Source organism: Lampris incognitus, chromosome 4 (genome assembly GCF_029633865.1).
Source record: "Lampris incognitus isolate fLamInc1 chromosome 4, fLamInc1.hap2, whole genome shotgun sequence".
Taxonomy (NCBI): domain Eukaryota; kingdom Metazoa; phylum Chordata; class Actinopteri; order Lampriformes; family Lampridae; genus Lampris; species Lampris incognitus.
The window spans coordinates 4,350,180-4,366,061 of NC_079214.1; the positions used below are offsets into that span (position 1 = coordinate 4,350,180).

Genomic DNA, 15,882 nt, shown 5'->3' on the forward strand with positions numbered 1-15,882 from the left:
TTATTGTTTGTTTTAGTTAAAGCTTAGCCAAAAGCAAAATGAGCATGCATCTAGGTACTCTTCTTTTCTTTCAAAATTCTACATTAGCAGCAAAACGTATGTCCTCGGAGACCAGACCTTATACATTTTCTTTAAAAAAAAATGGACTTTTGAGTGACAGAAAAGTCAAACGAAGATTCATAACCTCTATCTTACAAACTGCAATGGCTCTGTAACGGTGCTACTCCACAATGCAGGGACAAGGGCCCTTTTTGGTTTTTGGTATTCGTGATATTTCGGTAAAAACGCCACCCGTCTGCTCGCCGGGGAGCAGGAAGGGCAGCAGCAGCAGGGGTGCAGCAGCAGCAGGGGTGCAGCAGCGGCGGCGGTGGTGGATGTGATGCTGCTGCTGCACCCCTGCTGCTGCTGCACCCCTGCTGCTCCTCTTCACCACTGTCCCCTTCCTCTGAAAACAGCAACACGTCCTCCTCAAGTATAAAGAAGAAGCCTCTTTTCTCATCTTTATGCACCAATGGTGAAAGTGTTTAGTCTTTGGATTTTCTTTTTGTTTTAAAGCGTGAGAATTATTATTATTATTATTAGTAGTAGTAGTATTCTATTTTCATTTTCATTGGTGACAAAACAAAGGAGTCTAAATGAAAGTCAGGTTGAAAAAGACCGCAGCCACACTACACGGAGAACGGAAAGAAACCTGCAGTGCCGGAGGACACCAGGAGCCGGAACCTTCTCCAGAACTCCACACACGCGGGGGGGGGGGGGGGTCAGGGGTCAGGGGTCAGACGATGACGAACCCCACTCGGGTCGACATTTCACCCCGGAGCGGTTTGCCTTTCTGTTGGTGTCGTACCGACCAAAACCACCGAAGCCGAACCGCCGTGGGGGAGGACGCCGCCTGGGCAGGGGTGCCGGGGGTGGGGTGGGGTGAGGGGGGGGGGGGGACGAGACAGACCTAAAGTGTAGGAGAAGTTACCGGTCCAGAATCTAGTCTACCGGAATGACCAAAGACAACATCAAATGAAGCGTCTTAAAGTTTGGACGATACAAAAGCTAAATGTACACAAAGTTATTTCAACCTACCATACTGTTTAAATTCAGTTCCAATGCAACGAGCTACTTAACACCAAAAATGTTCATATCTATCATAAATACATACAGAAAGGTTTCTCCACCAAAAGCCGTTCCACCGCCCATCGTCATGACTGCAACGCTCTCCTGGCCTGGGTCAAACGGAATCACCAATTTCTCCTTTAGAAGGACTCCAAATGTTAAAATCGGCAAATTAAAGACACTTCTTTGAATGCCCGGAAACTATGCCTTAATTATAATTTTTGTTCATTTTAAAACTTTCTGTTCATAAATCAATTTTTCAAAAAAACAAAACAAAAAAAAACAATGTTCATTTCCTGTCAGGAACAAAAAAGTGTAAAACATGGATTTCTGTAACAGAAAAACATCTGTGAGCTGTTGACCTGAGAATAAAATAGACATTACATTATTATTTTACTTTTGCAAGCCATTGGTATCTATCTGAATGCTTAAATAGCAAGACGACCGACAGACTATTCTCCCATACAGTACATACTGGCTTTTTGTGACTGTGCTATTTAGTAGAAATCATTACAAAACGAAGGGACCGCTCGTTGACTTGTGTTTTGTCAAAAAGGTTCTTGGGCCATTTTTCAACTTGGAGGCAGTCCACTGCCACAAGAGCATAGCGTTCTTCCATCACCTCCCAAAACGTGACTGCAGTGATCTTTTCTCATATATTAATATGCATGTATTTCAGTTGGAGACGAAAAACAAACAAACAAACAAAAAAAGGAAAAATGAAAACCAGCATGTTGATATGGGAAAACAATCCACTAACATTTAAATTTTTGGTTACAAGCTTTGGAATTGCAGTTAGTCTTTACACATCTTTTTCTGAAATTGGTTTGTATACTTTAAATGTATTTTTAACATCGCTGCTTTTTGTATTTTTTTTTCCCATTTGTATTTTTTTTTGTCTTTTGCGGTTTTTTAAATATTGTCCATCACTGAAAGCTCTTTTACAATCTGATGGAGTCTGTTCCTACACTAGCAAGGTTACTACTACAACTACTACTGTCTTTGATACAGCCAGGCTGCTGCGGCTCCTCCGCCGTCCTGCCCAGCCTGTCTGCTGACTTCTGACTGCTGTCAGAGTCAGACTCGTCGGTAAAGACGTCTGTTGGTATCGAGGTCTGAACTCCTGAGGTGCTCAATGAACTTGAGGTAACCGTTGAAGGTGAGGACACTGGAGGAAACGAGGAGGACGTCGAGGAGGGAGTGGCGTTGGGCTTCCCAGGTAAAGCTCTGGAGAAAGGGGCCTGGGGCCAGGGTTTGCCGGCAGCTGTGGTGTTGAGCGGGGTGGCAGAAGATGAGCACAGGGAAGAGGAGGCAGCGGAGGATGGCATGGCAGCTGATGATGTCGGCAGGGTCGGGGGGCTGCTGATGGGATGTGTGGCAGACTGCGAGGTAGATGCGGTGTTAGGATTGGGGAAGCAGGCTGAAGAGTGAGGTAATAAACTAGGAGCGTGCTCTTTGGCATTTCTGGCTGATCGCTTGATTGTTCTGTGTTTGTGCAACGCCGACTCCAGGTGTTGACCGAGTGCTTTGTCCCCATCCAACGTGGTGTCACAAGCCAGGCAGTCATAGAGACTTCCGGCCCCGGCACCTACGCCACTGGGGACACGCAGCAACATCTCTTGCAGGTTTGCCACAGACTGACCGAAAAAACAGATAGATTTAAGGTGGGTAATGGCCGCTTCTTCCTTGGTGAAAACTGCCTGACACTTGCGGCATGCCAACTTATAGGGCACCTTGGGGACTATGTACTGGTCTAGGAGGGGGTCCGCCACTTTGCCGTCCATCTCATTAATGTGAGAGGAGGAGGAGGATGAGGAAGAGTTCTCAGTGTGGGGCTTGCCTTTTTGCTCCTCTATTTTCACTGGATCTTTGGCAGATTCTTTGCGATCCCCCGAGGGTTGAGGGGGAACAGGGGTTTGGCTTGCTTTGGGTTGCTGGATCTGCTGAAGCTGCCGCTGCTGCTGCTGTAGTGCCTCCTGCAAGCTCTGCTGATATTGCTGGTAATGCTGCAACAGGGACCCTGGCGACAGGCCCATCAGTGCTTGTGACAGCGTTGGGTTGTAAGGGAAAAGACTTTCCATACCGTACATGGGCTGTAGGTAACCTCCTTGGAGAGCCCCGGGTATCTGAGGGGCATAATAGGGGGAAAAGCCCGGCATGAAGTAGGGTAGGAACTGACTTGTGAGGAGAGCAGTGGGATCTGACGCCAAAGCAGCCTGCAGAGCCTGAAGCTGGGCGGGGTCTACCACATACTCCATGCCGGGTGTGGGCATTGAGGTGGCAGGTACAGCTGTGTCCGGTTTCTCCTTCTTGGCACTGGCAGCAGAGGTGGAAGGGGCAAGGGTGCTTCCCGTTGAAGATGGGGTCGAGGGCTTCTCTGCTTTTTCCTTATGTTTCTCCTTTTCTCTTACCCTCTCCGCATTGCGCTCTTTGGGGGGTTCGGGTCGGGAGCCTGTCTGGGAAGTTGGGGAAGTGGATATGGAGGTGGAAGTGGGGCTTGAGTTGGAAACCGATGTGCTGGTCTGGGCCGGGCTGGATGAGGCCAAGGAGGATGACGAGTTAGGCTTGTTGGTTAATCCGGATGTGGGGAGACTTGGTGAGGGGACACTGGCACCAGGCATGTTCAGGAGGTTTGGAGGTTTTGGAGGAGTTAAAGCTAAAAAATATGAGAACAAAGAAAAGTAAGGCATATCAGAAAAAGTTTGTTACTTTAGTGGATGAACAGATATTTGTGCAATAGAAAAAAAATGCAATAAAATCAATCAGCCAAAAACGTGACCAATTTCATGTCACAAAGACCATTACTGATCTTTAAAGGGATAGCTCGGACTTTTTTGAAGTGGGGTTGTATGAGGTACTTATCCATAGTCAGTGTATTACCTACAGTAGATCATGATCAGTGCGCCCATAGTTTGGAGATGCAGGCAGGAGTATAGGCAGAGCTAGCAAGCAATGGCACTGCTGTGGGAGGGGCCAGAAACAAAACTTATTTTAGCCACCTAAAAAAAGGCGCCTAAAAAATTACTATCAGTTTAAGTGTACGCTGAATTTGAGAGTATTTTCACAGCATTATCTTGTTGTCAGACAGCCTTTTGTGGCTCTACATTTTCTCAACTGTAGAACTTCTATATTCCTACGTATAAGCGCGGCTGTGCCATGCACTGTATTACGCCGCCCACAAATCCGCTGTTTGGGTCAGAGTTTCAGCGGGTTATAGAAGAGACAAAAAATATAAGAAAATGAGTGGTTATGACAGCAACGACGAAATGCCACTCACTGTGGAAACAAGAGGATACTTATATGAACCAGAGTACACAGAAGAACTTTTGCAGATGGAGACTGCACAGACTGACCCAAAGAGCTGATCAGCGGGCGTCGTAATACAGTGCGCGGCACAGCTTCACTTATGCAGAGGAATATGGACTTTTTTTCTGTTGAGAAAACATGGTGCCAAAAAAAAAAGGCTGCCTGATGGCAAGGTAAAGTGGCAAAAATACTGTAAATAGAATGTACACTTAAACTGACACGGATTCTTTTTTAGGGGCGCCTTTTTTTAGGGGGCTAAAAAAAAAAAGCTTTTGTTTCTGGCCCCTTCCACAGCAGTACATTGCTTGTTAGCTCTGCCTATACTGCTGCCTGCTTCTCCAAACTGCTGGCACGCCGGCAACGATCTACTGTAGGTAATACACTTGACTAGGAGTTGACTTAGTAGCTCATACAACCCCACTTCAAAAAACCCGAACTATCTTTAAACAACCTTAGAAAAGCTTAAATCATTTTCAAGAGTAGCACAAGCATTGGTATTTACTCTACGGCGTCATCAATTATCAGCTAATTCAGAAGCAGGTAAAGATGCTTGTGAACTTGATGGCACATACAAACAAATGGGCTCCGTCTGTATTTTGAATCATAATTACTTGCTGCTTAGAGAAGGGCCAAGCAGAATTTGTGCCGTTTGAATTTCAGTAAATCAAATCGTAAAATCAACGTGAATGGCCATCTAAAAATCTTATTTAACCCACAAACATTTTCATCTCAGATGACTTTTGAGAAAAAATTAAAATGAATTTGGTATTCTCCATGAGACATCTTCTGATGGTAAAGGAAATTCATTTCAGGAGTGTTGAGACAATATCAATTGGAGCTGCCAGGGAAGAGGAAAAGAGGAAGGCCAAAGAGGAGGTTTATGGATGTGGTGAGGGAGGACATGCAGGTGGCTGGTGTGACAGAGGAAGATGCAGAGGACAGGAAGAGATGGAAACGGATGAGCCGCTGTGGCGCCCCCTAACGGGAGCAGCTGAAAGTAGTAGTAGCAGTAACAGTAGTATTATGTGTCGTTTGCAAAATGTTTCGTGTATTTTTCTAAAAAACCCTTCCATAAGGTATACGTGTCAAATATACTGCAATAGAAATCTGCTTCAAAACTGAAGTGAAATGACAGCCACTGTTGGCGCGTCAATATAGGCGAACTAGGCAGTCGCCCAGGGTGACATTTAGGCAATGGCGCTGAAATATGGGCCAACTATTCATGAGTAAAATCAGGGACTAACCAATAGCAGTAACTGCAGGCTTGCTAGGCTACACATTCTTTAAGCACCTGCAGCTGCCTCCTTCCCCCGCCTCCCGCCCCCAGCTTACTTTAATATTGTTGACGCTTTGAGCGCACTAGCGTTGCACTAGACTATTTGCATTATGTGTATGGCATATTTGCATTTGTGTATTGCTGCTGATTTTTGCTTTACGTGTTTGACATATTGGCCTTTGTGTGGTGTTGCTGGTATGGTACGTTGCAAATAGAGGGGCGGCATAATTGTTTTTCGCCTAGAGCAGCAGAAGTGCATGCGCCAGTTCTGATGATAGCCAAACGAAAACCTACCTGAACTTGATGTGTTAAAGCTTGAAAGAGAGGGGCTACCAACCCCTGGCAAAAGGACAGGGGGAATCCCTTGCAGATTTGAATAGGCTGACTGGAGGTTCAGAGCCTGCATTGCGGGGTTATCAAACATCCCCTGCTGCTGCATGGCTTGCTGCTGCGCCAGTCCCAAGACTTCGTTGGCCTTCTTGATGCGGTCCATCTCTTGTTGGGCCATGAGTTGACGAACAGTTGCTGGGTCAAAATATTCTTTCTCTTTATCTAGCTGGCTCCCAATAGTATCCTTCACCTTGGAGATGTGCTGCTGGGAGAAAATGTGATCACGGACAGAGAGACGGGCGCTGTACTTAACACCACACAATGTGCATTCAGTCTTGGGCCCCTCATAGGACGTCTGATTTATTCCAAAGTGCTTGGCCATGCTGAGCTTGGCCTTCTTCTCCTTGGCACGGGCATTCTGAAACCACACCTGAACCACCCTCTTTGGAAGTCCAATTTCATTGCCCAGTACCTCACATTCCAGCATTGTGGGAGTCCTGTAGTCGTTAAAACAGGACTTCAGCAATTTCAGCTGGAGGTTTGTCATCTGAGTGCGGAAGCGCTTTTGGCCAGGGCGGTCTCCACTATCGATGCTCCTACTGCCTGATGCTCCAGGGCTTGGAGAGCAGGGGTCAGCTAGGCTGGAGGTCTCACTGTAATCTATCAGGTTTTCATTTTCATAGTCCTTAGCATAATAGCTTGTTGCAGGGCTTACTAGCCCTGAAGACATCTGGTCGTCATTTTCCAGTGTGGGAGCTATACTCCCAGACTTAGACAGGTAGTCACTGCTGTTTTGGCCATGCTTCACATCAGCGCTGTCATTTTCGGCATTGGCCTCATCACCGGTGGTTGTGTCTGTGATGGCTGTATTCACTGAGGAACAGTCATCATTGTCAAGTTTGCTCTGGTCAAAGCTAAGGTTTACGGATGACATGGTTGGGCTCTCAAAATCTTCCATTCCCTCGACTTTAATGGACGAAGGGCTCAGGAGGGCCCTGGGAGACATATCCATGTTTTTGCTCACTGGCGACAGGGAGGAGCTTTGTCCATCATTGTTAGTGGAGACAAGCTGTGAGTAGCTTGAGATATCTAGAGGATCCATTTTCATTTGTAATCCCTCCTGCTCAGGTAACATACCAGTGAGAGTCAAATTGTAGCCAGCACGCTTGGCCTCATGCCAGTGGCGTGAACGAATGTGTGCTTCAAGGGCAGTCTTTGCTTTAAAAAGAGCCCGACAAAAGGGGCACCTACGATGGGCTTGCGCTGGTCCTACTGCCCTAAACTGACCTTTCCTTTCCCTTGCTCTGGTGTTTTGGAACCAGACTTGAACTACCCTCTTTTTAAGTCCCACCTCATGAGCTATGTGGTCAAGCATTTTACGTGTGGGATTTGAATCTAGTAGGTACTTCTGATATAGAATCTCCAGCTGCTCTGGTGTGATGGTGGTTCTTAGGCGCTTATCTCTCTGTGGCTCTTCTCCACTGTTGGTGCTGTCATTCTCTCCTGGACTTGTGCCAGCTTTCTCCTCCAGCTTCCTCTTCAGGGAATTCATGGTGGAGGTAGGGGTGGATGGAGAGGTGGCTGAGCTGCTTGGAATCTGTGGCATTGCCCCGGATAGTAACTGACTGGCCAGTAGTGGGTTGCTGGGATCAAAGAGCATGAAAGGCATGTCCATTGGGCGGTCCAGGAATTGAGGGTGAATGAACTGATTCTGCACAGAGAGGAAGTGTAACTGCTGGTGTTCCTGCCAGTGTTCAAAGGAGGGGAAGCCAACCTTACACTGTTCACACTGGTAAGGGATCATCTGCTGGGCCAATTGTTGAGAGGCAGAGGTCAGGTGTGGATTGAGGCTCATGTGAGAGCTTTGAACAGAAGCCTGGCTTGTCTGAGAGGCAGAAGGCCCACACTGCTGCTGTTGCTGAGAAAAGGAGGGAGATGAATGCTTGGTGCTCTTGGAAATGGGTTGAGCCTTCTCTTCTCGCTGAGGTCTGTGGTGCTGTGTCTCTGACTGAGGCTGATGCACAATTTCCTGTTTAATAGCAGTTTGGTTTTCGTGTGGGTCGGAAGACGTTTCAGGTAACTGTTTGGGCTTCTCGTCATAGGAGTTTGAAGTGTTGGCTGGTGATGCCTCCTCCTTCTCAGTTGATGGAGGGTGGGAGAACGCTGAGGTTGAAGGTGGGAGGGGGCAAAGACTTGAGGAGGAGGGCATTGGGGTGTGACAAGAGGACCCAGAGGGAGTATAGTATTCATGTGAAAAATCCATTGAATCCTCATTCTGGCTGTCATACTGCCCATCCTCATCTTCATCTTTGTAACACAGCTTCTTCTGGTGCTTTATTAGATCAAATATACGCTGGAAAACCAGACTGCATTTCTTGCACTGATAATTCAGATTATTGGTCCGAATATAGCGGTCATTTGACAACTCTCGTCTCTCACCATCTTTCCCCCCATCACTCTGATTTTCATAATTCTTTCTTGCCTTTTGACGGGCATTTTGGAACCACACAACAATTACACGAGTAGGGAGGCTGAGTAGATTTGAAAGCTGTTCAAATTCATCATCTTTAGGGTAAGCGTTAGCATCAAAGAAGTCTTGAAGCACTCTTAGCTGGTAGTCAGTAAATCTAGTTCTGGAGGATCGTTTACTACCGAAGCATTCTTGTTTCTGAGGCTCAGGAGAAGGAGGTTTAGAGTCAATTTTGGTTTCCTCTAGAGTAGTTATTGGAGGGTTATTAAAATTGTATGGTGAGTCTTTGTTGCGCTGGCGCTCTTTGAACAGGGTGTTTCTAAACCAGTGCTTAATTACTTTTTGAGGCAGCCCTGATTTGTCTGCCATTTCTTTAATCTGCTCCTCATTCGGTGAGTTGTTGATGTCAAAGTACTGTCGCAGAACCCTAAGCTGGTCGTCCGTGATACGTGTACGTGGCCTCTTGTTCTGCTGCTGTTGCTGTAACATGGCTGGTGTGAGCTGTTGCTGATAAAGCTGGGCCAGATCCGAGGCCAGGCCAGATTCAACAGATGGCAATTGGGGAGGCAATTGAGAGGGTAAGGAGGGCAGAGACATTGGCTGCATCATGAGTGGTGAGAAGAGGGGCAGGTCCATCGGCATGGGGATTTGTGCCATAGGGACTGGTGGCTGTGCGGCAGGTACAGTAGGAGGTGTGAGTGAGGCAGATGAGACAGGGATATTTGGTGTGGCCGCTCTCTGTGGAGGCGGTGGGGGAGGAGGAGGTGGGGGAGGAGGGGGAGGAGGAGCAGGTGCAGCCTCTGGTGTAGGAGGTCTCAGTGGGTACAGCTTGTCATACTGCTCCCTGTACTCCTTCGCAAATCTCTCAAGAGATCGGAAGGGGAAGAAGGCCTGGTGGATGTGCTCCTGGTGACTCTTCAGAATAAGTATGTTTGAAAACAGCTTCCCGCAGGCTTCACATTCCAGTTTCTCCAGTCCTTCAATGGGATCCACCACTCGTGCTACCCCAACCGGTCCCATGGTTCCTGACCCGGCTGATTTCCTCTGAGCTTTTTGCTTGTTCTCGTTGTACTGGATCACCAACTCAAAGCCAAAGTTCTCCAAAAGGGCTTTTGTGGCATTTCCACGAGCATCTGAAGCAATTCTCGGAGGAGGCAAACCTGGATCATGGTTTGTATTTATTGAAGTTTGCTGTATATCCTTCTTTTCTTTTGGCTTGTTGTCTGTAGAATCTTTATTAACATGATCCTCAGCTTTCTCACTGGTGTCTTTGTCTCTTTGTATTTCTCTGTCTTTTTCATTGTGGCTGGAAAGGGTCTTTCCCTTTTTCTCAGCCTGTTGGAGGAGAGAAGCACTTTGTTGCAGGAGAGCCATTTGTCCCTGGGACTGTGAATGGGCCTGTTGTTGCTGCTGCTGCTGTTGGTGATGTTGCTGCTGTTGTTGTTGCTGCTGTTGTTGTTGCTGTTGTTGAAGATGATGGTGCATTAGCTGCTGCTGCAGGCAACTCTGCTGAGCTTGCTGGGCCGAGTTCTTCAGGTCCTCCAGCAGGGAGGAGGTGGACGAGCCTGCCAGGCCAAGTGCTGAACTACTGAGATTGATTTCTGGGTTCAGCTGGAATTCTGCTCCAGGGATATAAAAAGGAAAGAGCAACTGCTGCTGTTGCAGAGGGAGAAGAGCATCTGTTGTCATTGGGAAGTGCTGCAGAAGTGCTGGATTGAAGAGCTGTGATTGTATGAGAGCAGCCTGCTGTTGGAGCTCTTGCTGAAGCTGTGCTTGTGCTTGGGCCTGGGCCTGGGCTAGCTGTTGCTGTTGCTGAAGCTGCTGTTGTTGCCCCCTTGAAGACAGCATGTCTGCAAATTTCTTCTTTTTTACCTCATGGTTTTCAGATGGGGAAGAACGACAACTTACTGAAGAGTTACCCATGCTTTCAATGCCATGAGGTTGGCTGACATGGTTCCCTCCAATGATACTCTGGACAGTCTGAGACCCAGAAGAGCTGTGGTTGCTAGAGCTAGTAGTTGAGTTAGTGGCTGGACTTGGACTGGAAGTTGAAGTGCTTATACAAGATCCTCCGGTATTCAAACCAGTGGCAATTCCAGAGCTAGTGCTCCCTCCGGCTGCTTCAAGTTTGGCTGCTCGGGCTTTGGTCTGGTGTAGGACTGAGCGCATGTGTATCTCCAGAGTAGAACTCTGGCTATAGGCCACGTTGCAAGTGCTGCACTTGAATGGCTTGTTGTCGGGGCTGCTAGTGGGCTCAGGCTGACCTGTAGTGGACTCCTGAAGGGCCCTCTTCACCTTATGCAGGTGAGATACAGAGTTATAGTGAACCAAAAGAATGTTTTTTTGTGTGAAAGATTCTTTGCATACAGTGCACTTGAAGGGACGAGATGGATCCAAAAATTTCTCCATTGTAAAATTGGGGCCCTTTCTGAATGGCAGAGCCCGTTTAGGTTCAGATCCAGAATCTTCCTGCAACGAGCCAGAATCGCTCCCGGTTGGGCTTTGTTTTTCCTCTGGATCACTTTCCTCTCCGTCTTTGTCCTCATCTCCAAGGCTTCCATGCTCCTCGCCAAGGGATGGATCTCCCATGACCATGATGTCTCCATTAATCAGTAAGCCCCCGTAGAGCTGCTGGATATCTGCTTCACTTAACTCCAGGTGGCTGGTCTCCAAATGTTTCTTCAAGGCCTGCAGTGTTCTGAAACTACGCTGGCAGAGGCAGCACATGGTGGCAGCCCTGATCACATGGTATTGTGAATGGAGCTGCAGCTTCTCCACAGTCTTGAAGGCCAGACTGCACTGGTTACAGCGGTACTTATAAACATGGCGATCCGAGACAGGAAGCTGAGGCCTTTTGTTGTGAACCTCATTGAAGTGCATCTGCAGGGAGTTGGAGGACTTGAAAACCTGGTTACAGCCTTTCTTCCAGCACAGGAATCCTGTTGCGTCATCCCTCCCTGACTGCTGGTCCTCCAGAGGTGACTTGCGAGCTTCAGCCATCTCTGAAGGAAGAGAGACACCCTTCTCTGGCTCGGCGTCTGATGCATCTGTGGATAAATAAACCAAAAGAAAAGAATAATTAATAAGGCATCCACATTTGTTGCGTTTTTGCTGTCCATGAAAATGTAATTTTCAACCAAGGACATCCTTTCTCAAAGAAGTCTGCAATGCACTGATCATGTCAGCATCCCTGGGGAAAGAAATAACTAATTCAGATGCTTGAGAATGCAGGATCAGTAAGATTCCTTTGTTGTCAAATGGCCTTGACATGATCAGCTGTATTATGACATTTTTTGTGAAAAAATAGAAATAAAAAAGCAATGAGACCATTACAATCTTATCACTTAACAAAAAATAGACTACTTCTGTTTTGTGTCATAATAACTACTGTAGTAGAAATACCTTCATATATTGTCTTGATGAATGCTCAATAATCCAGGTAAGGAAATCCTATATTGTGTTGACGTTGTAATATAAATTAACAAAATTCAACAGGAAGCAGTGGTGGCTGCTGAAAAAAAATTTTTTGGGGGGGGGCGCAATTTACCTTGGTGCAGTACACCTGACAGCTGCTTTAATGTCCACACAGTCACAGAGTTATTAAGAAGGACAATGCAGCCTATAGATTTTATCAGGGTTTGTAGACGGTGGATGATTGACAGCCGAGACGAGGCGTCGTGGTGGGTGTGAACATGATTGACAGCCACGAGAATTGTCCAATCACATCAGATCAAAAAACATTAAAACAATACCAAGTTGCTGCCAATAAAAGTGGGAGTGTCTGGGGCGCAGTTCTGAAGAAAGCAATCAGACAGCAGCCTCAGGTCACCTGCTTGCCACAAGTTTGAGGGCTTACATAAGGTATGGTTTGGCCGGCGCCCCTCACCCAGGAAGTATATGTATTCAGACAGAAATCAACCAAATACCATTTGAACCAATATTTAATGCTGCTGATAGGCGCTCACAGACTGAAAAACACTTTTGTTTCACAATTATTTGCATTATACAACCACATTATATTTAACATGTTTAAGTAGATTTTCATCTCTTGATGTTTGAAGGGGGCGGTGCCCCAGCGCTCTGTACAGGCCAGCTGCCACTGACAGGAAGACATTTAGCGTGAGCTTAACCAACATCACCTTCAAAATGATCTGTTACCATACATTTCTCTTACACTAATGCAGATGTCATGTATTTCAGAGAAAACATGCAGGATACAAACCGATTTGCTTCTTTGTGTCCTGAGAGTTGGAATTGGCTGTGGCTTGTAGGGTGCTTTGGGCCTCTCTTTCTGGAGCCGGGACAGGTATGAACATACTCGCTGGCAGCACCTCTGTTGCCGTTACCTGTAAATAAAGCACAAGACATGTCCCAATATCATTTATTATCCATCCATCCATCCATTATCTGAACTGCTTATCCTGCTCTCAGGGTCGCGGGATGCTGGAGCCTATCCCAGCAGTCATTGGGTGGCAGGTGGGGAGACACCCTGGACAGGCCACCAGGCCTTCTCTCTCACACACACACACACACACACACACACACACACACACACACACACACACACACCCACCTAGGGAAAATTTAGTACGGCTGATTCATCTGACCTGCATGTCTTTGATTCAGTTGACCTACATGTCTTTAGCCTGTGGGGGCAAACCGGAGCACCCGGAGGAAACCACACAGACACGGGCAGAACAAGAAAACTCCACACAGAGGACGACCTGGGACGGCCCCCGGGCCCGAACCCAGAATCTTCATTTATTATCCATATTAAAATGATCCATATTACCCTAATTTATTATCCATATTAAAATATAAACAAGATGAAAACAAAGGTATAAATGCCATGCATAAAGCTACCCAACTATATGTACACATATAAATATCCACCTATACGTACACATATAAATATCCACCTATATGTACACACATAAATATCCACCTCTAAGTACACATATAAATATCCAACTATACGTACACATATAAATATCCACCTATACGTACACATATAAATATCCACCTATATGTACACACATAAATATCCACCTATAAGTACTCATATAAATATCTAATTATACGTACACATATAAATATCCACCTATATGTACACACATAAATATCCACCTATAAGTACACATATAAATATCCACCTATAAGTACACATATAAATAGCCAACTATATGTACACATATAAATATATATGTACACATATATATATAAATATAGGATAGAGAACTGCAGAGAGTCATTTCGGTATTTCGGTATTGTATGAACATATTAAAACATTAAGGAACATCACTTATACCATCATGAAGTTTTCACTTTTTTAGACTGATACTGTGTACTGAAGACCCCCCCCCCCACACACACACACACACTCTCTTTTTTATTTGCAATGCCTGGAATTTGCACTTTGATCGCTGCTGGTGTTTTGTCATGTGCCTGCTAAATTCTGCTGCAGCCAATTAGTGAGATGAGCTGAGAGGCCCACCTTGGCCAACCGAAAAGCTTATTAGAAAGCCTAATTAAATAATTCTTCCATGAAAAAGGTCCATCTCATTCCAGCGGGGGATGGGCCGTTCTAGGTAATCTAACTCTTTGCCATCTTGTGAAAATACTCTTATGTGATTTTAGTTTAGTTCAAACTTTGCAGGGTGCAGTTTGCTGTGTTAGATAAATTAAAAATAATTAAAATTACAGGGGAAAGTGGAGTCTTACATTAAAAAAAAAACCCAGTGGATTCTACTGTAAATATCCAAAAATCCTGGACTGAGATTGGAGGAGGTTTGGAGATGAGGCCCTGCCTGCTGTAATTTCTTTCAATTCCCGTCCCAAACAGAGTAATCAGCCTCGCCGGCCCACGCTACATTTCACTTCCCACCAGCTGACACCGTCCCACGTCCTCTCCCCACTGTGCATTCGCATGGACCGGCAGTCTGACGTCACTCCTCCCCGTGGATCATGAAGCCAACCAACAGTCCTGCAGTGTTATCATACCAGCCTACAGTCCTGCAGCGGTATCATACCAACCTACAGTCCTGCAGCGTTATCACACCAACCTACAGTCCTGCAGCGTTATCATACCAACCTGCAGTCCTGCAGTGTTATCATACCAACCTACAGTCCTGCAGCGGTATCATACCAACCTACAGTCCTGCAGTGTTATCATACCAACCTACAGTCCTGCAGTGTTATCACACCAACCTACAGTCCTGCAGTGTTATCATACCAACCTACAGTCCTGCAGCGTTATCATACCAACCTACAGTCCTGCAGTGTTATCATACCAACCTACAGTCCTGCAGCGTTATCACACCAACCTACAGTCCTGCAGCGTTATCATACCAACCTACAGTCCTGCAGCGTTATCACACCAACCTACAGTCCTGCAGTGTTATCATACCAACCTACAGTCCTGCAGCGTTATCATACCAACCTACAGTCCTGCAGTGTTATCATACCAACCTACAGTCCTGCAGCGGTATCATACCAACCTACAGTCCTGCAGCGTTATCATACCAACCTACAGTCCTGCAGTGTTATCATACCAACCTACAGTCCTGCAGCGTTATCATACCAACCTACAGTCCTGCAGTGTTATCATACCAACCTACAGTCCTGCAGTGTTATCATACCAACCTGCAGTCCTGCAGCGTTATCATACCAACCTACAGTCCTGCAGCGTTATCATACCAACCTACAGTCCTGCAGCATTATCATACCAACCTACAGTCCTGCAGCGTTATCATACCAACCTACAGTCCTGCAGTGCTATCATACCAACCTGCAGTCCTGCAGCGTTATCATACCAACCTGCAGTGTTATCATACCAACCTACAGTCCTGCAGTGTTATCATACCAACCTACAGTCCTGCAGTGTTATCATACCAACCTGCAGTCCTGCAGTGTTATCATACCAACCTACAGTCCTGCAGTGTTATCATACCAACCTACAGTCCTGCAGTGTTATCATACCAACCTACAGTCCTGCAGCGTTATCATACCAACCTACAGTCCTGCAGTGTTATCATACCAACCTACAGTCCTGCAGCGTTATCACACCAACCTGCAGTCCTGCAGTGTTATCACACCAACCTACAGTCCTGCAGCGTTATCACACCAACCTGCAGTCCTGCAGCGTTATCACACCAACCTGCAGTCCTGCAGTGTTATCACACCAACCTACAGTCCTGCAGTGTTATCACACCAACCTACAGTCCTGCAGTGTTATCATACCAACCTGCAGTCCTGCAGCGTTATCATACCAACCTGCAGTCCTGCAGCGTTATCATACCAACCTGCAGTCCTGCAGCGTTATCATACCAACCTACAGTCCTGCAGCGTTATCATACCAACCTACAGTCCTGCAGCGTTATCATACCAACCTACA

The 15,882-nt window shown here is 46.4% G+C and overlaps 1 protein-coding gene across 1 annotated transcript in view; it reads right to left on the minus strand.

Moving 5' to 3' along the window:
* Positions 1-1,058: 1,058 nt before the first annotated feature.
* zfhx3b (zinc finger homeobox 3b) overlaps positions 1,059-15,882 on the minus strand; it is a 220,201-nt gene continuing 205,377 nt past the window's right edge. The window contains exons 9-12 of the mRNA XM_056278772.1: positions 12,712-12,835; positions 10,014-11,536; positions 5,984-9,935; positions 1,059-3,763 (exon numbers count right to left, since the gene is read on the minus strand). Coding sequence (XP_056134747.1) covers positions 2,049-3,763; positions 5,984-9,935; positions 10,014-11,536; positions 12,712-12,835 — 7,314 coding nt within the window. The 3' untranslated portion in view covers positions 1,059-2,048. The remainder of the gene's footprint in view (positions 3,764-5,983; positions 9,936-10,013; positions 11,537-12,711; positions 12,836-15,882) is intronic.